Raw genomic sequence first — 26,468 nt, 5'->3', positions numbered from 1 at the left:
GTTTTAACTTTTTACATTTCTTTTTATTATTATTTAGATTCCTTTATAATTACCAATTTTTTTGGAAGGGATAAACTTGGTAAGGCAAAGATATCTTCATGGAAAGGAAGGTCTCTATGGAAGGATAGAGCATAAGAACCTAATCAATAATAATAAAAGCAAAAATTTATTAATGTTCATTAATAACCTAAAATTGTTTTTAAAACTAATTTATTAACAGAACAATACTATAAAGAATTTAGGAAACGTTTTATTAAATATTTTTACAATATTTTGTACTTTCATCTAGAATACTACAAGGATGACAACATCCATCATAGCGAATATGATAAATAATCGGAAAAAAGAGTTATAGAGAAGATTCTCAGACCAATAGAGTTATCAAGAAAATCTTGTAGTAAATATCAGCAGAATTCTCACCTTTAATTTTAGCAATTTCTATCTTTGATGAAACCTAAGCTAAAATATTTCCCATATAGAAATCCCTCCAGAAGATTACTGACAATTCGAAGAACAAAGTGAGTTATAGAGTAGATATCTATGGATCAGAAATATAATCACACAAAAAATTTGGCTGTCTAACCAAGATAGTATTCAAGTAAATCAAATTTTTCACAATCCGACAGAACGAAGAACATAACGAGTTGTACAGTAGATGCCGATAGAAAATGGAATATTATCTAACAGAACATCTGGTTTTCTAAATTCTCCTAAACGCTTGAGACGTATTTTAATAAATCTAGAGAAGCAACGTTATTTTTCTTTCTTTCTCTGAAAACAAATAAAACATTGACATGTAAAGTTGAAAATGAGTTACAACGAGTTGTTTCAAATTTAAACACCACTTCTATCAAAAGTTTGCATTTCCATCAAACAAGGTAAATATACAGCTTAATTTGGCCGTTTCTGAGATATTTTTTTACATTAAAGTTTCCCGTCGTCGTACTTAACTTAACTTAAACTTGCCATTTTAGAGGTTTTAATTAAGATTGTTTTTATTTAAAATTTTAGATATTTGTAGCTTCTCTAAAAGTATGGTATGTCCTTCATAAGTCTGCCAAAGAGTTATGGAGTCTTTATTCTTTTTGCCAATGATTCATTTTTGCTGGGCTACAAAATTGGTGCTTTCCCTCAAAGTGCCTGGTAAGCACAAAACCCCCTTCCCCTCATTTTAAAAATAAATATAAATTAAGGATTGTTTAATCTTAATTAAGTTGTTAGGGAAACTGCCATAAAATTGTTATTGTAAATGAAATTTTGAAATAGTGCCAAAAAAGGACGTCAAACAACACAAATGACCAATGATAGGCCAGTATACATTTATATTGGACATGGTAAAGTATGTACTGGCCTATCATAATTTGTATTGTATGACGTCATTTTTTAAGGCAATATTTACTGCTTTAAAATTTTAACAATATTTTAATTATAAATTGTTTTTAAAGAAAATTTCGTGGAACACTGTTCCCTCTTGTTTATGGACACATTATGGTGGCAGATAATGATAAAGCTCTACATGTTCAAGATCAACTTCAGGTTAGATAAATTATTACTTGGATCATAAAGCAGATTACCATGTACTCTAATTATGTGAAAATCATAGATGGCTGAATAATGAACCCTTCCCCCCATTTTAGGACTTGTTGGATAAAGAAGAATTTTCTAGTTCTATCCATAGAGGTAAGTTTAGTCTTAATTGATGGTCTGTTAGACTGTCAGTTATGCAAAATATTTGACTTGTAGGTGCACGGGGTTTTGAAACCTTCTGGGCATGAAAAAAAAATGTTAGTTCTTCCTGTTATATATTGTTTAGGGGGGTGTAGAACACCATTCAACATCCTAGCCTCTAGGGGCTTTGCCCCAAGAGGTTTGATCAAACCAATTTTTCTTATTTTAGATTTAAAAGAAAAGTTTGTAAAAAAAAAATTCTTTGGGAGGGGGGGGGGGGGGGGTAGTCGACCCCACTGTTTTATTTTTAGTTTTAGAAAGAAAAATTTCTTTTTTTTGGGGGGGGGGGGATTTTTCATTTTTTGGGAGGTTGGGGGTGGCCCCCCCCCCTCCCCAAGAAAATAGTTATAAACCTTCCCGGGACCTATGAGAAGCTTCCCTGTAAAGGAGAACCCGATCGGTTCAGCGGTTAGCGAGATCCTTCGCTACAAACAAACAAACAGACAAACAGACAGACACACAGACATCGTTCTACTTTGTATTATAGATTATGCATGCTTCCTTCCTCACCTCTACAAATAGTTCTTTTGCTGCTGGGCTATTCATCGTGTACTAAAGTTAACTTGTGCGAAATATCCATCCCGCAACCCTTCCTTAATTTCATTTATTTTCAAATAAGCAGGAGGGGAGGTGAGTTTTGTGGATCTTTTACTAGTATCAAAAAATGCCAATAATGCATTTTTAAAACTAATTTTTAGGTCAATTTGTTGCAGTGAAACCAGTTGAAAAATATTCAGTGGTTCAACTTATTGTTCAACTTTTAGGTATATCTATAATACATGTAGCTTGATGTCTGTCCGTCCGTCCGTATGAAGGTTGAGATCTCAGTAACCACTGAACCATTTGTCTCTACTCTTCAGGGAATATACCTACTGGTCATGTGGTGGTTTTAAGCTATCTTCTTCGGGGGTGGGACGGACACCCAAAACCCCCTAAAATTTTGTTAGAAAAAAAAATAAGTGTGATCGGATAACTGGAGGCTAGGGTTGAATCCGCTAGTTTATTATACAGTAAAGCATTAGTTGCAAATTTATATGTATCACATGTTGGTCAGTGGGTTGGTTTGAATTAGCAAAATATAAAAAACATATACTTAAAAAGTAGCTGGATGTTTGTCTGTATACCCAGGAGAATCTGAAAAACCAATAATGTATCTTTAATTTTTAGGAAAGCTTTGCTTTGATTTTTGTTCAATTTTGCAGGGGAGTAGGATAATCTCTTTATGAGCTATTTATAGCCAAGATGGAAATGATATCCACCCGACCCCCATAAAGAAAAAGAAAATTATCTTTAAATCACCAAACCTCCCAGTTAATAGAAAATAAATTAAACTAAACCTGGTGTAACTTTATCCAAAGCCCCTAGATGCTAGGTGGGAGCCGCTAGTATAGTATAAAATGGTACGAATTTGTTTGTCTAAAGCATAAGATCTCGGAAATTGTTGGTCTGTATTAGTAGTACTTTCAGGGAAGATTCGTAAATGTATTGTGGTTAATTTATACAATTTTTCTGTATTCTCCACCCTCCCCAAGATTTTAGGGGCGAAGTATCTAGAATTTCATTATTAAGGAGAACCCTGGCCATACAGCATGAGAGACGAGAAAAGTGATTACAGGTATCTTTATCTACAAAACGACATCTCGGGGCAAAAAAAATGGTTTTAATCTTATAATTTACATTTTTTATTCGCAGAAAGCTATTTATAATACGATGAACATTGAACATTAAAATTGGATTAAAACCACCCAGAGATATTAATAAAACTTACCTAAACCTGCATTTTCCGAGATCTTTAGCTTTAGACATTTTGTTATTACTTTATATTTTAGGATATAACAAACCTACATGTTTCTAATTAAATAAAATTGTAGAGTGACTGATACATAGTAGTCTCATAACGTACGTTTAAAAGTACAACGGTCAATATCAAGTAATACTTAAAAATTTAATTAGTATTAGGGATAAAAATATTTTTTGTACATTAAGTACAAAAGCATTATTTAAATATTTGTAAAAAAAATATACTGTACACATTGTGAGCCTGAAGTTACCTTTCATCAATTGTTGAATATCCTCCCGCAGTAAATAGGTGTGACGCATTAGTGACCCTTTAGGTGTCAATTAAATCCAAAGCATAATTTTGAATTATTATTGAATTTTCATATGTCATTTCCTTATTGAAAACAAGGATGTGGCAACACCCATAAAAGCGAATCAGAAAAAGTCCAAATGGATAAACAAACATTTACGATATTAGAATTACAGCGCTTTTAAAAATGAAGAAATATTATACTATTGATTTTCAACAAAAAATGTGTTACAATATAGTATAATACAACATAGAATTTAAAGATAGACAACTGAAATTTTCAGTTAAAATTACTTTAGCTAATGCGCATTTATGCTATATATTGCACATAGGGGCAACAAGGGGCAACAATTCACCACCCCCAAATCAAGTTTTAAACATTCTATGAGTATTATCATACCCAATGTACATCAGATTTCAGAGGAATCGTAAAAATACGCTTTTTAAGTAAGCATTCTAATGCATGGAAGTCAAGAAATGCAAAAATTTTCTTACAGAAAAAGGCATACTTTTTGTGTTTCACCAACAATTTTAAAAGTATTATAAAATCTCTTAGAATTAACGTAATTAGACAAAATAACTTCTGATGAGTCATGCATTACATATATTTTGACAGTATAAAAGAAAAAAACACAAATTTAAAAAATTAGTCCTAAATAATTCTAGTTGAAGTCAAGATTTTAGTTTTTATTTGTTTGTTTTTTAATCAACATTTAAGAAGACAGTAAGAGGAAACATGTTTTCACTGGTTGCCACCGGCTAAAAATACGATATTTGATTACCCAAAGACATATTTTAATCGCCTGTAATGGTCTCATTTACCCCCCCGCGCCCCTGTAGGGGTTTTTAGCGCGTTTTCTGAACGTGGGTGTACGAAAAGCTTGTAAGAAAAGGCGTTTAAATGCGCTTTTAAAGTCAAAACTTAAGATATAATTCAAATAAATAAAAGACACAAAAACATAGACATATTGGGAAATATTTATTCTGACTTAGAATTAAAGTTAATAATAAATATTTTCAAGTTCTATTGCACTAAATGATGGTGAGGAGAGGGGGGGGGGGCTAAATCTAAACCTTTTTATGTTTGATGTTTTAATGTAACTAAATAATCGTTTCTATAGAATATTACAAATATCAGGGATCTAAAGGGATAAGACAAAGGTCAATAAATTGTTGTACATACCCAATGATAATACACAAAATTACCCCTTGTGTAGATTAAAGTTAGTAGTTAAAACGTTTGAACACACAACTGTAAAACTTTGGGGACTAGTGTTATAAACAGCCCAATGTCCCCAAATAATGTGAGGTTCTTATAATCATTCTAAATTGGAATTAGCAAGTAGTCTATCTGTCTGTCTATTGGTAATGCTTTGTTTTTAAATTATGTAGTTACAGGGTATTCATGTTTAAAGTCAGCAGTTTTATTTAGAAAGGGAGGGGACTGTTAATTACACTAGTCCCCAAACTTCAAAGTTTTATAATAACATTTTTATATTCGTTAGCATAAGAACTTCAGGAAATTTAATTGATTTTTTATTGGTTGATTCATTAAGATGAGTGTCAAAACTTTTCAACCACTAATTGTCATCTACAGACAAATAATTTTGTAATATAATTTATTAAATATGTATCAATATTGGGGATGTACATATTAATCGATTATTGTTTTGTTCCTTAGATCCCTAGGTGTTAATATATAATACAAAGTAGCTTGATGTCTGTTTGTCTGTCCGCCCATCCCTTAAGATCTCGCTAACCACTAAACTGATTGAATTCTACTCTTCAGGGAATATATCTACTGGTCCTGTGGTTGTTTAAAGATCTTTTTCAAAAATAAAAATCCTCTCAATTTTTTCATATTTCTATAATTAGGGTCGGTCCGTCCGTACGTCTGGTACAGTTAGCTCTTTTACTTAACTTAAACAGGCTAGAATTGTCCTATTGATCTCAAACTTTTCATGCTGATTTCTACAACAGTTAGGTACGACTTAGAAAGCACAGCAACTCTATAATCGTTACCAGAAAGTCCGTACATCCATTTATAACAAGCTGATTTTTACTTTTTTGACAATAAATAATGGTTTTGAATGTTAAAAATATCCTATTCATCTGATTTTTTTTAATACTGATTCCTATTTCAATAACGTCTATTGTTATAAGCAAAGCATCTCAATAATCAAGTCCTAAAAACCTCAGTATGTCCTTAAATAGTAACATGTATTTAATCAGTTTTAATTACAATTTTGTATAGACATGCATTAATATTCAGTTCTGACACTTCACAAGTGTTAATGTTCATTTGTCCTTCCATTTCAGAGATTCGCTTCTTTCATGGATGTTGTCATCCTTGTTTAATTACGTCTTGGGGCAAATCCCCTAGAGGCTAGGGGCGAAGCCGCTAGTATACATATAAACAGTAAACAAGAATCATAATATCATTATAAATATAGTTAATAAAAATTTATGTTAATCATGCCCACATTTATAATGGATTTATTAAACATAAAAATAAAGTGAAACTTGTAGCTTGCTAAAATAAGGATCCCCATCCACCCCCATTTACACCATCCCCTCCCCTCCTACTGAAATGAATTCCATGACCCCAAATTTGACACTTTGAACACTAAAATCGGACTACAATTAACCTAGTTACACTTTAAAGGGCCCAAAAAGCTAGTGATAGGGTAGCTGCGCTACTAAAAAATTATCATATTGCTCTGATAACCAAATCCCCTAATTAGACATTTTAAACACGAAATTCAAGATAGTTGATGGATAGATAGATGGATAGGTAGATAAATAGATATATGGATAGATAGATGGATAAGTAAATGGATAGATAGATGGATAAGTAAATGGATAGACAGATGGATAGATGGATGGATAGATAGAGGGATAGAGTGATGGATGGATAAATTGATAGTTGATGGATAAAGAGATGAATAGTTGATGGATAGATAGATGGATCGATATATAGATGGATAGAGAGATGGATAGAGAGATGGATAGATAGATGGATAGATAGATGGATAGATAGATGGAATGATAGATGGATAGATAGATGGATAGATAGATGGATAGATAGATGGATAGATAGATGGATAGATAGATGGATAGATAGATGGATAGATAGATGGATAGATAGATGGATAGATAGATGGATAGATAGATGGATAGATAGATGGATAGATAGATGGATAGATAGATGGATAGATAGATGGATAGATAGATGGATAGATAGATGGATAGATAGATGGATAGATAGATGGATAGATAGATGGATAGATAGATGGATAGATAGATGGATAGATAGATGGATAGATAGATGGATAGATAGATGGATAGATAGATGGATAGATAGATGGATAGATAGATGGATATATAGATGGATAGATAGATGGATAGATAGATGGATAGATAGATGGATAGATAGATGGATAGACAGATGGATAGACAGATGGATAGATATATGGATAGATAGATGGAGAGATTGATGGATAGATAGATGGATAGGGTAAGGGGAGGCCATTTTCGGGATGGGTTAATCTGGTAATTTTCTATCTACCTTCATAAAATGACCTTTATCTCCATGTTCCTTTCAAAAGGTAGAAAAAAACATTAAAGCGAATTTGTTTGTTGTTAAATTACCTACAAAAAAGTATAAAATGAAATTTTTGTGAGATGAATTTTAAGGGTACTAAATAATTAAATCCCCTTTTTGGTTGATTTGCCCCAATGTGCATTGTTTTGTTTGTTTGTCGGTCAGTCAATAGACATAACCTTATTTTTTAAAGGTTTCGTGATTTTCTTGCGTTTTTATAAATGCATTCTCTCTCTCTCTTTGCTTTGTTAGGACAACTAAACATCTGCTCTTACATTGCGTTGTAAAATTTTCAATTTCGTTATTTATTATGCTTCGCTGTTTATGTATGTTGTCATCCTTGTTTTATTACTTAATTTGTAAAAGGAAACAACATATAAAGATATGAATCTTTTAGCTTAATCTTGATATACCTTTACTTAATTTTATTATTTCCTTCTTTTCCATTTATTTTTATTGTTTGTTTTAATAGAATAATAAATTAGTCGAAACTTTGTATACAAATTTTTTTATGGTGATTGGAATTAGGTCAGCTTATACCAATAACAAAATTAAATCGGAAAAAAACACGAAACCTATACGTATTTTTCAGCTGTTGTTGGTGGGCAACACAAAGCAGAATTGACGACCTCTCCATCTGCCCTTTAAATATTACTTTAGATTTATTTCGCTTGTTGGTTATACTTTATTCCTAGAATTAAGTGTTTAATTTGAATTTTACTTTATTTTTAAAAATAGGTTGCGTGATGATTTGGCATAAATAATCACTAAACTTCTTAAATTCTTTTTTTAAATGCTTACTTATCGTTTTCTCGTAACTTCTTACTTTTACATTCAAGACTTTTCCCCTCATTGATATATTGAATCAATGTTTATTCCTCTATAGTTTACAATAGACTAAAACCAACACTGTGAACTGTGAAATTATTCTAGTCGCTTATATATCTAATCATATTGTACTTTACATAGCTACAGACTAACAACATCCTGTTGTGTTACTTTTAACGATGACGTGCGGTAGGGAGTGTTGAGACCTCCCCCCCCCCCCCCTTCAATATTTAAATTGGAAAGGCCTGCCTTTACGTTTTTTACAACCCCTTCGTGAATCACTGGGCACGCTTTTACTGAACACAGTAATAGTGTCTGACTGATTATGACGTAACAAAAAAAATTAGCCAATGAGAGGCCGTTATTGACCAATGGTAAAATTTATGGTGGCCTCTCATTGGCTAATTTTTCTTGTTACGTCATAATCAGTCAGACACTATTACTGTGTTCGCTTTTACTTTATAGAAAAATATCTGTTAATTCTATTTAGGTTGAATTACACTGATGTCATGCTTCATCTTATTGAGCCCAAGTTCCAGAGTATTTTTGGAGAACATTACTACAGGTCAGCTACGTTTCCTTTGCAACATTTTCAGTTTTTGTTCTTGTTTTTTAAATTTTGAAAGGGAAAGAAAAAGGCCCTAATTAAAGAATTATCGATTGTCTCAAAAAAAATCTATTAACTTTAAAGGCCGCTAACGGCTGAACGAACATGCCATGCCCTCAAAACGTGTTGCATTAGAAGTCCTATAAATATTGTCAAGATCAAATGGTGCACAGGGGAAGCTCCACTGAAGAAAAGGCGCGTAAAAGAAGACTTTGTTGCGCATTTATATGCTCGGCGAGATAATTGTGCAACTGAGAAATGACTATTTAAGATTTTTTGTAAGCTTACTTTTGTCGGTTAAAATTTTGTGTGAGAATAATCTATACGTTCCGCCTTTGGCCGTTAACAGCCTTTAAAGTTCCTAGAATTTGTGGATAATGGATACCAGAAACATTTTATCACGAACTGCACTAGATCATACAGATCTTAAAAATGCTTCTCTAAAAAGAATGTCTCTTATGGAGGAAAGCTCCGCTTCTGATGAACCTAAATGTCCTTGTTCATTATATAAAAGTTTGACATTGTGCTGAATTTTTAAAATGTTCATGGTCGGAAAGAAGAATTAAATTAATACAATCTTGAAGATTTTACAATTTAGCTAGTGTAAATTACCTTAACCTTTTTTTTGGTTTTAGTATTGCAGCTACTCTATAACTAAGGTAGGACAAACCGACAATAATTCTTGTAGAGTAGAACTTAATAAGCATAACGTTAATAAGTCTAAGCGCAACTTTACATAAATTCATTGCAAATATGAGTAAACATAGTATTCAGTAAAAGGACATACTTTCATTTTTAGGATTTGATTATAGAGTTGTCTCGCTTATAATACCTACTTTATATTGTTGTCCTAATAATCATTATTCCAAAAATCAAATGAATAGGATAATCATATCAGACAAAAGAATGTTGTCAAAATCTACATGTTTTAAATGGACGTACATACTTTCAGGTACGATTATAAAGTTGCTACGCTTACTAAATTGTACCCAAGTGTTGTAGGGATCACCATACAAAGTTTGAAATCGATAGCATAATTCTAATACGCCTAAAGTAACGAAAAGAGCTAACAGTTACGGACGGACCTACCCTAATTATAGAAAAGCTTTGCTAAAATATTATTAATTGGAGAGAAGGGGAAGTATTGATGGTCTATTTGCAAAATAACAGACTACACTAAAACATTTGTTTCAAAATGAAATGAAAATTTGTTAATTTTAGCAGATTAAAGAGAAATATTTAATTATTTAATCAAAACCTTTTCTAAAGATGGTTAGATAAATAGATGTGTAGATGAATAGAAGAATAAATTGAAGATTGAGAAATAGATTAAATAAGACAATGAAGTTAATAAAATATATAAAATCATAAAAAGGAAATTTCAAAAAAATATATAAAACATTTATGCATAGATAGATAAACAGATAATTGTAAAAACAAAATTGTACTTGGATAGATCAATGAATATTAGATATACTTGGATATTAAGACAAGGGAAAAAATTGTCGTCAATTTATATTTTTAACATGAAACGCATTTATTGATCAGTTTGAATAGGGGGTATCATCATTTTAGCCCGCTTCAAATTTCGCTTTATTATATAACATAAACATCCAAGTAATAATATATCCATAAATTGATGTTTCATATATAAAGTTATTTTCGAAAAGATGAATAGATTGATGTATTTATAGAAAGATACATTTATAAGTGTGTAATTATTTAATCAAAACCTTTCTCTACCACAAAGTAAGATGTCCCCACAAAGAATGTAAAAGTTTTCAAGCACATTTTTTTTACAATTATAGAAAATTTTTTTGGATTACAATTTAAGAATAGTAAAAAACTAAATAAAAATTCTTTAAAAATGAATATGGAAAGTTTCTAAAGTAACTTTATTAGCTTACTCTAGGATTGTAGAATAACTTTGCTTAAAAAACCGTACAATAAAGATATTTTTTAGCTATTTTTATATTTTACATTATTTTGTGAACTAAAAAATTGTCTGGAATTCTGATGAAGAGCTGAACCCAGAACAAGGAAGGGGGAAAACCAAAATTAGAGTCGGGGCAAAAGATGAAGGGGGCAAAATTAACAAATATGGATTTAATGATGGATTCAGGGTTTCAGTTAGGTAAACTTGAAAGGAGTGGTTAGACTTTAATCCATTAAAGGCTAAGTTGATGGTTCCTTGTAATATCTATTCTGTAGCATCTGTGCCCATAGCATTTAGGGGATCTGTAACCCATGGGGATGGAGGAAGACGAAAATTAGCCATCCAAAGACCTTAAAAAGGATTAATCTTTAAAAAACACCAGAACATAAATTTAAAAATAAAATAGCCAAAAACCATTCTGTGACGAAGACGAAGAAAGACCCTCAATGACGTCATAAAAATGAGGGACAAGGAGAGAAAGAGTGGAAAAGAAAACGCCAAAAAAATCCATCGTTTTTATGACGTAACATGCTGATTTTTTAGGGACTTTCTTCGTCTATCTATCTATCTATCTATCTATCTATCTATCTATCTATCTATCTATCTATCTATCTATCTATCTATCTATCTATCTATCTATCTATCTATCTATCTATCTATCTATCTATCTATCTATCTATCTATCTATCTATCTATCTATCTATCTATCTATCTATCTATCTATCTATCTATCTATCTATCTATCTATCTATCTATCTATCTATCTATCTATCTATCTATCTATCTATCTATCTATCTATCTATCTATCTATCTATCTATCTATCTATCTATCTATCTATCTATCTATCTATCTATCTATCTATCTATCTATCTATCTATCTATCTATCTATCTATCTATCTATCTATCTATCTATCTATCTATCTATCTATCTATCTAGTTATCTATCTATCTATATAGAACAGTAATAACCTGGATGGACAAGACAGCTGAGAGTGTGATAATATCTGCACATATTCTATTTATCTAGTTATCTATCTAACTATCTATTTATCTATCTATCTATCTATATAGAACAGTAATAACCTGGATGGACAAGACAGCTGAGAGTGTGATAATATCTGCCCATATTCTGTTGGATCCCCACAAGGACAATCTGTATCATGCCAGCAAAATTTGGTAAGAAATATCGGATCATGAAAAGAAAACTATTATATTTCTAGCCACTGCGGCGCAATTATGATTATTTCTTTCCATGATCTGAAAGTATGTAGATGTTTGTATGTATAATTGTATATTTTTATATTCGCGAAATGATTCGATGCAATTAATAAATTTTTCTGTCATTCTATATGTATTCGAATTCCAGCTTAATTTTGTTATATACCTGCACTGCTGTTCTTATATAACTTTTTAAACAGCTGTTGGTAAAACATGACAATTTGAAGTAAATTGAAGATTATCCAATTTATCTAAATGTGTCAAAATGTCCAAAATAGATAAAAAGTGCAAAAATGATGCAATTTTTTACAATTTTATTCAAATATTCAATATGCAATTTTAAATTCTTATTCGTGTTATGTTATAATTCGATGCACTGCATTGCAATAAAAAGCAACATTATTTTTAGTTTTTTAGACAGGTAAAAGATCATGACAACAAAAAAAACTATATATTGTATTTAAGTAAACACAAAGAAACTCTATTTATATAGATGTTGATTTTGAAATGGAAATTATTATAACTATTTTTTATCAAATAGATATTTGACACCTTTAGTGAAAGTTTAGTGTGTATAATTTTTTAAACCTAACGCAGATGATGCTCTATATAGCTTAAATCATTTGCACGACTGGAGGCTATCCCTATATCTCTTTCTAGCCATTGTGGGCGGCTCTAACCCTGCGGGGCCAATTGACTAACCCTGCGAGGCAATCACCTAAAATGACCTTTAACAACTAATGTGAAAATACGACAAAACTGCCCCTTAAGAGAAATAATACATTTCCTGTAACATACTATGTACGTACATAACCTTAGTACCAAGTCATTGCGTCCTAATTTTCAACGCTAAATTTGTGAAGAGGGGCAGAAAAAACAGGACAAAAGTATACATTAAAACGTAGCTAGAAAAATTTATTTCAGGTATTCTTGTCGTTAGTAAGTACGTATATTTTCATATGTTTAAGGTTATGTAAGGTTAGGTTTCATAGAATAAAAAATTGCCACTAAAGAGATAGTATAGCACTTGGCCTAAGAAGTGGCTTAAAAAATCTTTAAAGGAGGAATTTGATATCATAAGGTATTTTAAAATTTGTCCTAGATCATTTCTTAAGCATCTGGGAAGCATTGTGCTTGATATTTTACTGAACTTTGAGATCAAACTCTCTTTTTGTAAAAAAAATCTGTAAGGTTTACTTCTAAAACTTTTATATTTCTTTAAAAATAGATTAAAAGAGTGGCTTCGCCACCAAAAAAAGTTGGAATAAGTTGAGATAATTTACTTAGCAATTTGTATCACGGTTACAGAGATGGGTAAGTGGACAATAAAACAGTCTCCGAATAAAATTAGGTCTTGAAACACTAAAAAACAAAGATTAAATACAGAATAATATTTTCTCGTATTCATTCGAATCCGGTGGATAGGAACCGGTTCTCATCCATACGAAAAAAACTACGTCTAGCATCGTTTTATATCCAGCTTTCTACGAATATAGAAATGTACAATAATAAGATTAAAACCAGTTTTTTTAGCCGGTGCCTCCGGCACCTCGGGGCTAAAAAAACTAGTTTTAATCTCATAATTGTACTTTCTATATCCGCGGAAAGCCGTTTATAATACGATGCGAGAAATAACTATTCTCGTATTCATTCGAATCCGGTGGATAGGAACCGGTTTTCATCCATACGAAAAAACTATGTCTAGCATCGTATTATATCCAGCTTTCTACGAATATAAACATGTAAAATCATAAGATTAAAACCAGTTTTAATCTCGTAATTGTACATTCTATATCCGCGGAAAGCCGTTTATAGTACGATGCGAGAAATAACTATTCTTACCTTAGCTAGACATTTGCTGTCCCCTGATCAATCTGTTTCTTTTATTTGAATGGGAACAAGGATGACAACATCCATAAAAGCGAAGCACTGAAACGGTAGGACAAACGGACATTAACACTTGTATAGTGTTAGAACTTAATTATCATAATATAAATTTATAAGAGTCAAAGCAAACTTGTAAGTAAATTTGTTGAAAAACTGCTTGATGCAGGAAAATTTTTATGGACATACTTACATTTTTAGGACTTAATTATAGAGTTGCTTCGCTTAATACATTATACTTTGTTGTCCCAGGAATCAATATACCAAAAATCAGATCAATCCGATGATTAAATCACATAAAAATTTGTTGTTAAAAAAGTAAAAAAATCAACATGTTTAAAATGGACGTACGGACATTTTGGTAATGATTATAGAGTTGCTACGCTTTCTAAATCGTACCTAATTACTAAAGGAATCACCATGCAAAATTTGAAATCGATAGGACAATTCTAACATGCCTAAATTAACGGAAAAAGCTATCCGTTACGGACGTACGGACGTACGGACGGACGGACCGACCCTAATTATAGAAAAGCTTCGCTTTTAAAAATTAATTTTAATTACTATGAAACTATCCTTTTCTGCGTGTATCTGGTCCAACTTTTTGTCAACTATGAAGTATTTAGAGGTTTAAAATGGGGAAATAATATATCTAACTTTTAGAAAGTTATTTATCTAGCTAATTCTTATCTTTTAGCAAGAAAAATTGGGGAGATTCTCAGGGAACTAAAGGGATAAGACACTGGCCGATGAACATCCCCAATGATGATACACAAATAACCCTTCTGTAGATTAGAATTAGTGATTAAAGCGTTTCAACACTCAACTTAATTAATCAACCAATCAAAATTCACTAAAACCCCCAAAGTTGTTTATCCAACATATAAGAAAACGTTATTATAACCCTTTGGGGACTAGTGTAATTAACAGCTCATTGTCCCCTCTCTCCCAGGGAGATTCTAGAAGAGCAGCTACTAATAATTATGGTCTATTTGTCAGGCTGTGTCACTTACGAAAATTGACTGTACATTTTTGTTTTGTTACCTATTTTAACAAAAATTAAACCAAAATGGCACGAAATTGAAGCAATGGATAAATGTAAATTACATGGACTGTAATAAAAAGTAGTAAGGATATTTTTGTCTGAAGCTTAAAATCTCAATATCTACTGAACCGAATGGTTTCTTCATTTTAAGAAAACTTCACAAAGGTCACAGGATATTTGTCTACCCTTTCTTACCTTTTTAAATACTGTCCACTACATGCTAGGAGCGTTGCCGCTAGTATTATAAAAAGTAGTTAGGGTATTTTTTCTGAAGTTTAAGATCTCAATAACTACTGAAGCAATTGACTTCTCAATTTACGTAAGCTTCACATTGGTCCTGTGATCATGTTAGGCTACTTTATTTTCAGGTTCAAGTCTTGGGATGGTTTTAAGCTATTGTTTCTATCCCTTCCCTTACCCTTTTAAATTTAGGTCCACTAGATGCTAGAAGCGTAGCCACTAGTTAGAAGTTAAATTGACATAATTTTTTCTTATTGATGAAAACCGGTTCTAATCCAACGGATATAAACCGGTTTCGAAGGAATACAAGAAAGTTAATTATTTTAAGGTTTACTGAATATGGGTATGTGAACTTTGGTAGATGGAAGTTATTTCCCTCCAATCTGCAGGTTATACCAGGAAATGTTGTTCCACTAAGGTTAACTATAATTTAAAGTAGTAAGCTTTTACTATGATTAGGTTCGATTCGTGCAAAAAGGTTATGTATTTTTGTTAATTTAGACGTGCTAGAATTGTCCTATTGATTTCAAACTTTGCATGATTATTCCTTCATCAGTTAGGAACGATTTAGAAAGCGTAGCGACTCTATAATCGTTACCAGAAAGCCCGTACATCCATTTAAAACATACTAATTTTTTTTTATTTTGACAAAATATATTTATCCTATTGATCTGATTTTTGGAATAGTGAATCCTAGGACAACAGAGTACAATGTTATAAGCGAGGCTTCTCTATAATCAATTCCTAAAAGTGTAAGTATGTCCTTAAACTTTATCCTGTATCTACAGTTTTGCAACAAATTTACTTTCAATTTTATTTAGACTTTCTTCATTTACTACATATATATCCTGTTTATTTAGTTCTGACACTCTATTGTACGTTTGTCCTACCATTTCAGATATTTGCTTTTATGGGTGTTGTCTTTCATGTTTGTCTAAATTTAAGCTATAGATATCAGAAATGGATAGTCCGCATTGGTTGTATTAAACTGGTAAATTTTGTGTATATCCAAGGGTGGTTTTAAGCTATTTTCTCCAGCACTATCCAATAGCTATTGATAAAGCAACTATGGTGAACATTTATAAATAAATATTCTTTACATATATCAAACATGCCCAAAACTATTTGTATTAACGGAATAAATAATGTAAAATTCATATTTTGTTTTGAGTTAACCTCTTACATAGAAATAGATGTTATTCTTAAATAGCCATAACTATTTAAATATATAAAATCATATTTTAGAATTGATTTAAAACTTTAGGTATATTCAAAAACTTATGATTGTTTTATCATGAAAACTTATAATTGTTTTAACATGAAACTTTCAAATCAATAACGCTGTTTTAAATGTAAAGCAGGCTTTACGAAAGTCAAGGTGCTTAAAATTCACCTCATTTTCTCAATAATGAAATTTTAGGAAGTATAAATTCACCCTCCCAATAACAACAAAGTTACTACAACCCTTCAAAAAAATCATTGAATTTTATGCAAACATTAAAAAAAAATTATTTTGGTCATTATTAGTCACCAAAAGTCATTCTTATGGTTTAAAATGTAAGGCAATGTTTTCTACTAGCGACTAACCCCCTAGAGACCCATATGGGCCCTCGAGGGAAGGAAGAAGGTGTATTTTTTAACGCCGTTTTTTCATTGGAGGATGGAGGTTTTGACCCCCAATATAGTTATTTACATTCCCTGGATTTATAAGAATTTTTACGGTAAAGGAATATATATTAATCTAGCGTTTATATCTAAAGCAAAAACATCATGTTGCTTTTATAAAAAATAACTTGTTTAGGTTTTATCGTTGGTTATCAGACCGTAGCTACCTGGCCCCCAAATCTCCAGAATTTATGGACAAGTCCCCAATACTGACCGTCACTGTACCAGCATTCGCAGGTTTTATCAGAGCGAAGGGGACATTGGCCAGTTTATTACACTAGTCCCCAAAGTTTTATCATAACGTTTGTTATTCGTTGGCCCAACAATTTTAGGGATTATTATAAAATTTGGTTGGTTCATTAAGTTGAGAGTCCAAAAGTTTCAACCACTAATTGTAATCTATAGATGGAGGGAAATTGTGGATGTAATTGTACATCAATTTATCGGCCATTTTATTATCCCTTTAGATGCTATGGTTTTTATAGAATTAAAGCTTTTTTATATTTGTGGTGTGATTTAAATGGTTTTTATTGTTTAATTGTCATCGATGCAACGAGATTCCTAGGGTATTATCTGAAAAACTTTTTTTCTAAAGTTGTATTTCTTAATATTATTTTTAGGACTTGGATTGGCAATAATTTGTTTTCTCAGCTGTCTATCTCTTATGCACCATGTGGCTTTTAACTCAAGGAAATCAATTATTTCTAGTCATCTATATAGCAGCTCGCTCAAATACTATATAATTAAGGCTTGTCTTTAACACAACACTATGAAAGTAAACATTATTAAATATATCTTATTTGCGTACTGGCGCATTTCATTACCTGTCAAAAATCTTTATCTATACATTACGCAAATTCTAATAAACCAAAAAAATTATCTATGCTTACTGTCTTTGACTCTGCTATTCTTTAAATTGTTGTATGCTATTACTATTTATAAGGAAAATTGTCCTTGCATTTTATATGAATTTAGGTATTGATCAATTGAAGAAAATTTAAACTTGAACCTTACTGGTACAGCTTAAATAATGAACAAGGATGACCTCATCCATAAAGTGATTTTAAGAGCAGTTGCTCTGTGGTGTTAATTTAAGAATAATATTTTCTAAATCACTAAAACCTTAAAGTATGTTCTTTATAGATTTTAATCTATAGCATGACGGATATACCGACGGACCAAGTAAATTATATACTGGATGAGGATTGGTATACGGAATCTTTACCAAAAATTCCTTAATTTTGTAACGAACAGGCGGAAGGACGAAGCAGCTTATAATGCATAATAAAAAATAACGTAATACAATACAAATGACCAATTACATTGTATACTGGCCTATCATTGGTCATTTGTATTGTATTACGTTAATTACGTTATAAATTACCAATGATAGGCCAGTATACAATCTACCATTGGTCAATTACATTGTATACTGGCCTATCAATGATCATTTATATTGTAGGGCGTCTTTTTTATTTGGCACTATAAGCTGCTTCCAAAAGGAGGAAAAAGTTGACTATAGAGTAACTTTGATAGTAGTAAATAAATTAAACTATTTGACTAAAATAATTAAAATACAGGAAACAAATCTACAAAGTTAAAATTGATGAACATTTTGAAGATAAAGATTACGAAGATTTTTAATTAAAAAAATAATATATGATAAATATTTAACATAACAAAAGTTCTAGTGAGAATGATCAAAATTTGATGTTTGACATATATACTTTTCATAGATACTTGTCTTTTTTGTAAATAAACAAGGATGACATCATCCAAAAGTAATTAAAATGCTTATATGTCTTCTTATATTTGTTTAAAATAACTTTTGATTTAATTAAATAAATATACAACCAAACACAAATTCTATAACAATTTAAAATTAATAAACCAACAGTTTTAGATTTATGAAATGAAAGTTTTAGAAAGTTAGGAATATTAAATAGTAGCGGAACTCAGCAGGGTTTAAATATAAGTTAATATTACAATTTCAATAGAAAAAGGAGAAAATTTAGGCCAACTTTACTTTTTAGCTTGCAGGTGATTTTTATGAACTTTAACTTAATTGGTATAAAAAGAGCAAAGAAAGTTTTAGAAGTATATGGGACTTAAAGTAATTCAAAAAAGGAATAAAAGAATATATCATATATAAAAGTCAAATACCTACTAGGGGACAAGCGGATACGCTACGTGTTAAACCAGGGTCGCTGGTAACATAAGGATATAAGATAATTCCTCATTAAAATATACACTTGACACCCTATTTGTAATAAAGTTTTGCTAACTAAAAGCAAGAGTATTATGGAACTAGGGAGATTACCAGGGGTGTCAACATATATTACTTTTAATTACATTTGTTGCTTCACCCATAGTCTCCATGAAAGGGCAGAGAGGTCTGAAAAAGCCTAAACCGCCATGAGACATTTTTAAAGCTTCCCTGAAAAGTACATCATCATTTTCCAAGATATTTAGCTACAGATGAAAAAAAACTACAGACTACTTTTTATTATAGGTTTACATTTTGAGACAGAGAGGTTAATAACAACGTTCAGCCTTAACTTTATAGTAGGTCCCAAGGCTCTAACATCCTCAACCTGTTGTAGACAACCAACCATTTGATAAGATGACCTTTTTCTGGAAGTCCTAATTGTGAATGATTAGTTTTGCCTATTTTGGGTCAAGACATTCCCACCACTCTTACTATTTATGTCACGCATTGAATTTATAATATTCATTTTTTTTATCGAGTGGGGCAATTTTATACCATTTTTGTATGAGAGTGAAATGAATAAAGTTTCTTTATAATGTATATAGATGGAAATCGGTGTGTAAAATTGCTGGAAATTAAAAGGCTATGTGACACCCATGGTGTTTAAATCTATCCGGTGTGTATTTGGTATGCAAATGACATGATCATATTATATCCTTTACAATAAGTCCCAAGTAACTTTATTTCAAAGTTATTCTATTGAGGATATATATAGGGTTGATACGTGTGGATAAATTTAGGTAGGTATAGTATAAACTTGATATCCAGGAAGTACGTTATATTAGTAACAACAAGAATTATAATGTCCAAAAGTAGCGCTATAAAACACTGAAGTATTAAATAAACATTTCCAGTATGGCCTCGAAACGATTAATGTCCATTGGATAAAACCAGGTTCTTAGACATACTGAAAAATGATGTATATCATCAAATTACAGTCAATATTCACGAATATTATAAATAAAAATTATAAAGTTACCAGTTTTGTTAGTCTTAATTTTTTTCATTTTAAAATCCGTTGATAGCTGTCTACATTACAACGCGATAAACAACTATTCCATCATTCACGTATTTTTAGAACGACCGAAATAAGAAAATTTACACACATACAGGCTGATTGGCAGAAAAAAGTGATAGAAAGACAGACAAATACAGATAAACTGACAGAAATACACAACCATAACACCTAATGCTTTGAACACATTTTAGATAGAGTAGCAAGGTAAATTTAAATCTAAATTTACAATCTGAAAAGCATTTACTTTTTAGGGAAATGAATACAGGGATTGGAAAATGAAAAATAAATTTGTGTACCATCAATCCATTATCTAGCTTTTAGATTATAAAAACATACCCTGGTGAACCTTCAAGACTCTTCGCTGTAAAGAAGAAGAACCATATCGGTTGGCGTAATACTTCAGTACAAACACACAGACATGGACACAAAGATAGACTTACATTCTGTTACTTTTGATCAATATATTTATCCCAAAAATACAGAAAACAGGGACGGAAAGATCATATCCTTTACTAAAAAGAATCGGAAATCTCGGAAATTGTTGTTCCGAATGAGTTGTCCTTTTTAGGGAAGCTTTATAAATGTCTTTTGGTTATTTTAAAATATTTTGCTGACCTACCCCACCCTCCCCTTAAGGGGAGGGTGAAGCAACTATTATGAATACATTTAAAAGATGGGTATTTAGGTTTTACCAATTATTATTTTAATTTGCAGCGCTACTTTTGTACACATAATTGTCCTTGTTACTTTTATATTTAATTCAGGTCAAAAGAAATGAAAAAAAAGCTACATTTCTCTTTATATTTCTCTCCTTTGTGGAAAGTAATAAAATGTCGTTTCTCGAAGTCGTACGCAGTCATACGCAATGTTGGAAGGTTGACGCAAATTTTAGATCTCAGTTCTCGCGATTTGATTTACTCGCTTGCAAGATTAACTAATTCGCTATGATATAAAGATAAATTTTTCTGAAATCGCCAAAACTGATATCTGAAATTTGCGTCATCCCTCCAACATTGCGTATGACTGCGTACGGCTTCAAGAAACGGCATTTTATTACTTTCCATCCTCCCCTTTACTCTTACTTTCCCTCTCTAATTCTATCTCCTTTTAAATCCATCTCTATTTAATACTAGTTATTATTTCAAAAATATCAAAAAAAATATATTAGCTAATTAAGATGATTTTTATCTTAATTTTAAACTTTAAATTAAAACTAAAATAATTTATATTAAGAACTAAAAATTCAGTTTCAAAACCATTTGGCAAAAATCATAGCTGGGGAATATTCCTATAACTTTTATTTTCTTTTCGGCGGACAACTGTCTATAAACCATATTACATCCTCATATTGTTATCTTACATGGAAAATAAACTTAATTCTAAAAATTCTTATTTTTGGCTGCTAATTTTAAACCTTTCATTTTTTGTATACACACTCCCCCTGTCCCAATTTAATTTTTAACATTTGAATTTCTTTTCCCAAGGGCCGTGGATACCATCAAGCCAGATTTTATATTTTTACGAGTAAATAATTTACTGCTGGAAAGTATGTAAAATGTTTATTTTATCCGACGAAGCTACTCTAAAAGGCAGCTGTGTCTGTATATCTCCTTGTCAAAATTTTGTGTAGCAATTACATTAACAAAAGTATGTTGTCAAAATGACATTGAATTTTGTTGATGTATTGGCAATTTCGACTGCAATTTAAACCCAGCTAAAATTAAAATTGCTGGTGACTTCATCTGAAAATGACATTTTGATAAAATGCTAGACATGATCACTTTTATTAAAGAAAACAGTAAAAGTGTCGAACTATGACGTCAGAAAAAAATAACAATTAACCAATGAGAGGCAGCTATATATTTTACCATTGTGAATACTGGCTCTCATTGGTTAATTGTTAATTTTTTCTGACGTCTTAGTTCGACACTTTTACTGTTTTCTTTTTAAAGGCAACACAGTCGACATAAACTATTAAAATCGCAAGTCTACAAATTGCTTTCATTCTTGAAATCAAAGATTAATAAAACTTTTAGAAGCAGTATTTTAGTTGTTACTTTTGAATCTAATCGGTTTTATTTAGTATTTAAGCTACTGTACGATTCTTACAAGAATATATAAATCTTACAATAATTTCCCCCTCCTTTGCACATATAAACTTGTTTGTTCTTGTTATATTTTGAAAGTCATCCTCGCCTATTGAGCGTTATGATTGGATCTTAAAGAGGCAGTCCTAGATTTAATTTTTTTTATTCAAAATATTTAATTTTCTGAGGAATTTTACTAAAAATGGCATTGCTTCTTGTATCTTTGAAATCAAGGCATTTAATATATTTTGAATCATTCCAAAAGCTTTCTTAGAGCAGGTATGAGTAAGCCTAAATATGTAAACATTTTGTACCTAAAATAGCGCAATTATTCATATTAAATATGTTGGTTTATTATAACTTAATTGCGTTTAATGGTAAAAATGAACGTAAAAAATGGAGTTTTTTTAGATAGGTCTATCTGTCCGTTACGGTTAGCTCTTTTTGTTAATTGTGACATGTTATAATTGTTCCTATGTGATTCCTATAACAATTACGTAGCGTAGCAACTCTATAATCGTTAACAGAAAGTCTGCACTTCTATTTCAGACGGATAGGCGAACGGACGACTCTATAAAAAGACTCTCCCTTTTATAAAATGATTTGTATATATATGTGTGTGTGTTTGAGTATGTCATTTTGCCGACATAAGAAAATCAATTTTGTCTCAACAAAACCCATGATAAATTGTATTAACAAGGACGATTTTGTATGATAGAACATAGCGAAAAATCAATTTCCAGATGTAAATTCTGTCTATTTTTGTATGTGCGCCCCTCAACCCCACTCCCCCGCGTAAACATCAAAACTTTTTTTTTAATTTAAACCCAATCAATTTAAACCGTTTAGAGATTTTAAATTACTCAACTGTTCTTAAAGATTTTTTACACTTCTTCACTTAATATATGTTAATGTCTTGGCCATTACAAAGCTTCTCTAGAAAGCAAGAATATCTAAGAATTTTTGATGGTGTTAAAATGATGGGTTTCACAGTTTAAGGGGGGTTATCACAACTTTTCTCTCCCCCACCACCCCCGCCCCTTTTGCTGTAAAGTACTGCTTTTCTATAGATCTGTTCTTTAGATTGAAAAAAATGGAAAATTGTGTAAAAGTCACGATTATAATAACAAGCCTTTTTATCCCATCTTAAACGTTCTTTTGTCACCATTGAAAATTTGATATAAATCTTTTTGTGTCATAACATTATAATTTGAAGCTTTTTTCTATCTTTTTTTTACAATTTAGTTGATAGCTATATATGTATTTAATTTACCATACACTATTTCGTTTTTAAATATAAATATTATCAAGGATGCCAAAAGCGAAGCTCTATAATCAGAAGGAAGGAATAATTTTTGTCAGAGTGTCCGAACTTAATAAGCTGAAATTTGATTTGTAAGTCTAAATAAAATTGTACATAAATTTGTTTGAAAATTGCGTAAAGATGGGATAATATTGAAGGGCTTTTAGGATTAAAGATGCTTTGCTTATGATATTGGATCTTGTTGTCCTAGGAACCATTATTACAAAAATCGGATGAATAAGATACAAAAAGTTATTGTTTGAAATAGATGGAAGGTTTAAATTTTCTTAAATTTTAGATTAACGAAAACACTCCAACTGTAGAAAATCCATGGATTTTAAGGGATAAGACAATGGACGGTAAATATGTGTACATCCTCAATGATGATAAACATTGTTATCACTCCTTAATTACCCCGTAGATTGGAATTATTGGTTGATATTTTAAACATCCAATTAAAAAGACCAACGAATGAGAGAGCATGTTTAAAAAACTTTGGGTACTAGTGTAATTTAAAATCTAATGTTTCACTTCCATTTTTGTTAAATAGAAACTTATTTATCATTTTCCTATCCGCGGACAACTTTTTTTTTTGCTTACTGCATAGAAAATAATGTGTAACAATTTGATATCTATAATACAAAGTAGCTTGATGTCTGTCCGTCCGTCCGTCTGAAGCTTAAGATCTCGGTAACCACTGAACTGATCGGATTCTACTCTTCAGGGAATATACCTACTGGTCCTGTGATGGTTTAAGGCTATTTTCTTGGGGGGTGGGACACCAACAACCCCCCCCCCCCAAACAAAAATCCCTCCCCCATTTTTATTTTGTTTTGTAGGAGATATCCTTGGCCCTTTTTTATTTTTTTTTTTGTAAAAGATTTCTTTGGTCCTACTTATTTTTTTTTTTAATTTTTTACGAATTTCAACTTAACTTTTTTATCATCTCTTGGGGCAAAGCCCCTAGAGGCTAGGGGCGAAGCCGCTAGTTACAGTATATAGGATAAGAAAAATAATTAATAATTCAAGTGTATGAGATGGATTTTTATGTGCATAATCAAATTTATAAAAATCCCTCGAGAAAAACATTCTTCATACAATAATGCTAAAGCAAAGTTACATTTTAGCTCGTTGTCGATAAGGTGTTTAGAAAGTGTTTATATATTTATGTATGGTTATAAGAAAACTTTAACTCCCAAAAATATATCATTTTTAAAAGTAGTTCTTTGTATGTCCGTAAAAGTTTCACCAACAACTGAACAGAATAGCGACAGCTTTACAAAAGTCCCAGTGCTAGCCTATGTTATTATATTTTTAATGTAATCTAAGGCTTTTTGCCACCTCCTAACCACTACGCATACAATGCCCCAAGTTGCTAGGGAAAAAGCCACCTGTATTATATAAACCAACACTCACACACAAAAATACAGTCGCTATAAATATTTATGTTGGTTCATATTCACATTTGTTTACCCTTGCTACATGGGGTCAACATTGAGTGTGGCTTAAAAGTAGCCAAGAAAACATTGCTGATGTGGCCTAAAAGTTGTTTAAACAGGGACGAATAGTCTGATATTGAAGTTTATTCAATTTTATTTTTCCATAATGGTATCAACTCAGTGAATAAAAGTGTTAAAAAGAAATTCTTTTGCACAGGTATCATGGTCAGTGTCTGTCTGTTTTTATAGAATCTCGCTTACCACTGAAACGATACGGTTCCCCTTTACGTGTACCTTTTAGGTCCCGGGAAGATTTATAACTTTTTGTGGGCAAGGTGTCTCAACCATCTCTCGAGAGAAATCGCCTCCAGAAAAAAATGAACTCCTAACATTCTACTGAAAATGAGGGGAGGTCAGATAAAACTGGTACCTTGGGTATTTTTATTTAATCATGATTGGTTGGTTCAAACTCGCCGATCTCAAACCTTATAACCAATAATTGTAACAAACATAAGGGGCTACTTTGTTTATCATTGTTGGGAATTTATTTCCATTGTCTTATCCCTGAAGATCCCTGCAAAATCTGACCAAAATCTTACAATAGAAAATTTTTGGATAAATTGTGTGTTTGTATATGTTTGTCAGCTAAGATCTCGTAAAAGTCTGTTCCAAATTCAACAATCCTAATAATTGTTTAACCTGGTTCAGGGCAGGTTTTAGGATATTTACGGGTGTTGTGAATCTCCCCCTTTCCCCGAGAAAAAATTATAAATATTTGCTCGAATCTTACTAAAGAACCATATTATAACAATATGCAAATTCTGCCTTTAAATTCACTGCAAGTTATTGGGTTACTATTGTGTCAAATGCTTTTTTAAGTCAAAAAAAAAAACACAAGTAATTTGACATCATCAATTTATTTTGATTAAAGTTTTAATATGTTTTATGATTTTTTTCTCATTATATTTTCTCTCTCTTTTCCTTTTGTTGCTTTTGCTATTTTACATACCTTGTTGCAACTAATTCCTAAATAAACCAAGCTTCGCGGAGCATCTTATTTTGCACCAAATGGTTGCATTTTTCCTTGTTGAAAAAGAGGGTAAAAAGATAGATGGAAAATAGAAATAATCTAATCAGAAGAATTCGAGCATCTAGAGCAATAGGAATTATTTCAAAGTTATCATATTCAAGTTAAAAATAAAAGGAATCGCTTTCCAAAAAAAACTTTAAAAATGCGGTGAAATGCTTGATGGTTTTTGTTTAATGTTTTTCATAAAGTTGAATTTAAAAACTTGCCAAATTTATTAAATGCAATATAGTGGAAATTAATCAAAAGAACTTTAAAGGCCACAAGAGTCAAAACAACTGAACTTTTATGTTTTACTCACATTTAATTATAATCAGCAAAAGAAACCATTTACAAACAAGGAAGACAACATCTATAAAAGCGAAGCACTGAAACGGTAGGACAAACGGACATTAACACTTGTATAGTGTCTAAACTG

General features: G+C 31.2%; 1 protein-coding gene across 1 annotated transcript; it reads left to right on the top strand.

Moving 5' to 3' along the window:
• The first annotated feature begins 738 nt into the window (after positions 1–738).
• On the top strand, positions 739–17,607 carry LOC145330727 (uncharacterized). Its single transcript, XM_080175393.1, has 10 exons — positions 739–878; positions 1,446–1,536; positions 1,638–1,680; positions 2,427–2,492; positions 3,298–3,343; positions 8,740–8,814; positions 11,867–11,971; positions 15,511–15,600; positions 16,984–17,084; positions 17,468–17,607. Exons 2-10 carry the CDS (start codon positions 1,489–1,491, stop codon positions 17,605–17,607), a joined length of 714 nt encoding a protein of 237 aa, XP_080031519.1. The 5' UTR covers positions 739–878; positions 1,446–1,488.
• Positions 17,608–26,468: the final 8,861 nt, after the last annotated feature.

The sequence above is a fragment of the Acartia tonsa genome, chromosome 10 (assembly GCF_053477335.1).
Source record: "Acartia tonsa isolate MP-2025a chromosome 10, ASM5347733v1, whole genome shotgun sequence".
Lineage (NCBI taxonomy): Eukaryota > Metazoa > Arthropoda > Copepoda > Calanoida > Acartiidae > Acartia > Acartia tonsa.
Note: the sequence above shows the minus strand (reverse complement) of the source record. Positions and strands in the feature narration are given on the sequence as shown.

Coding starts and splice junctions, on each gene's coding strand:
- LOC145330727 (XM_080175393.1), top strand. CDS start 1,489: ATGGTGGCAGATAATGATAAAGCTCTACATGTTCAAGATCAACTTCAG. Junction 1,537..1,637: donor ATGTTCAAGATCAACTTCAG/GTTAGATAAATT, acceptor CCCCCATTTTAG/GACTTGTTGGATAAAGAAGA. Junction 2,493..3,297: donor ACTTATTGTTCAACTTTTAG/GTATATCTATAA, acceptor TTCATTATTAAG/GAGAACCCTGGCCATACAGC.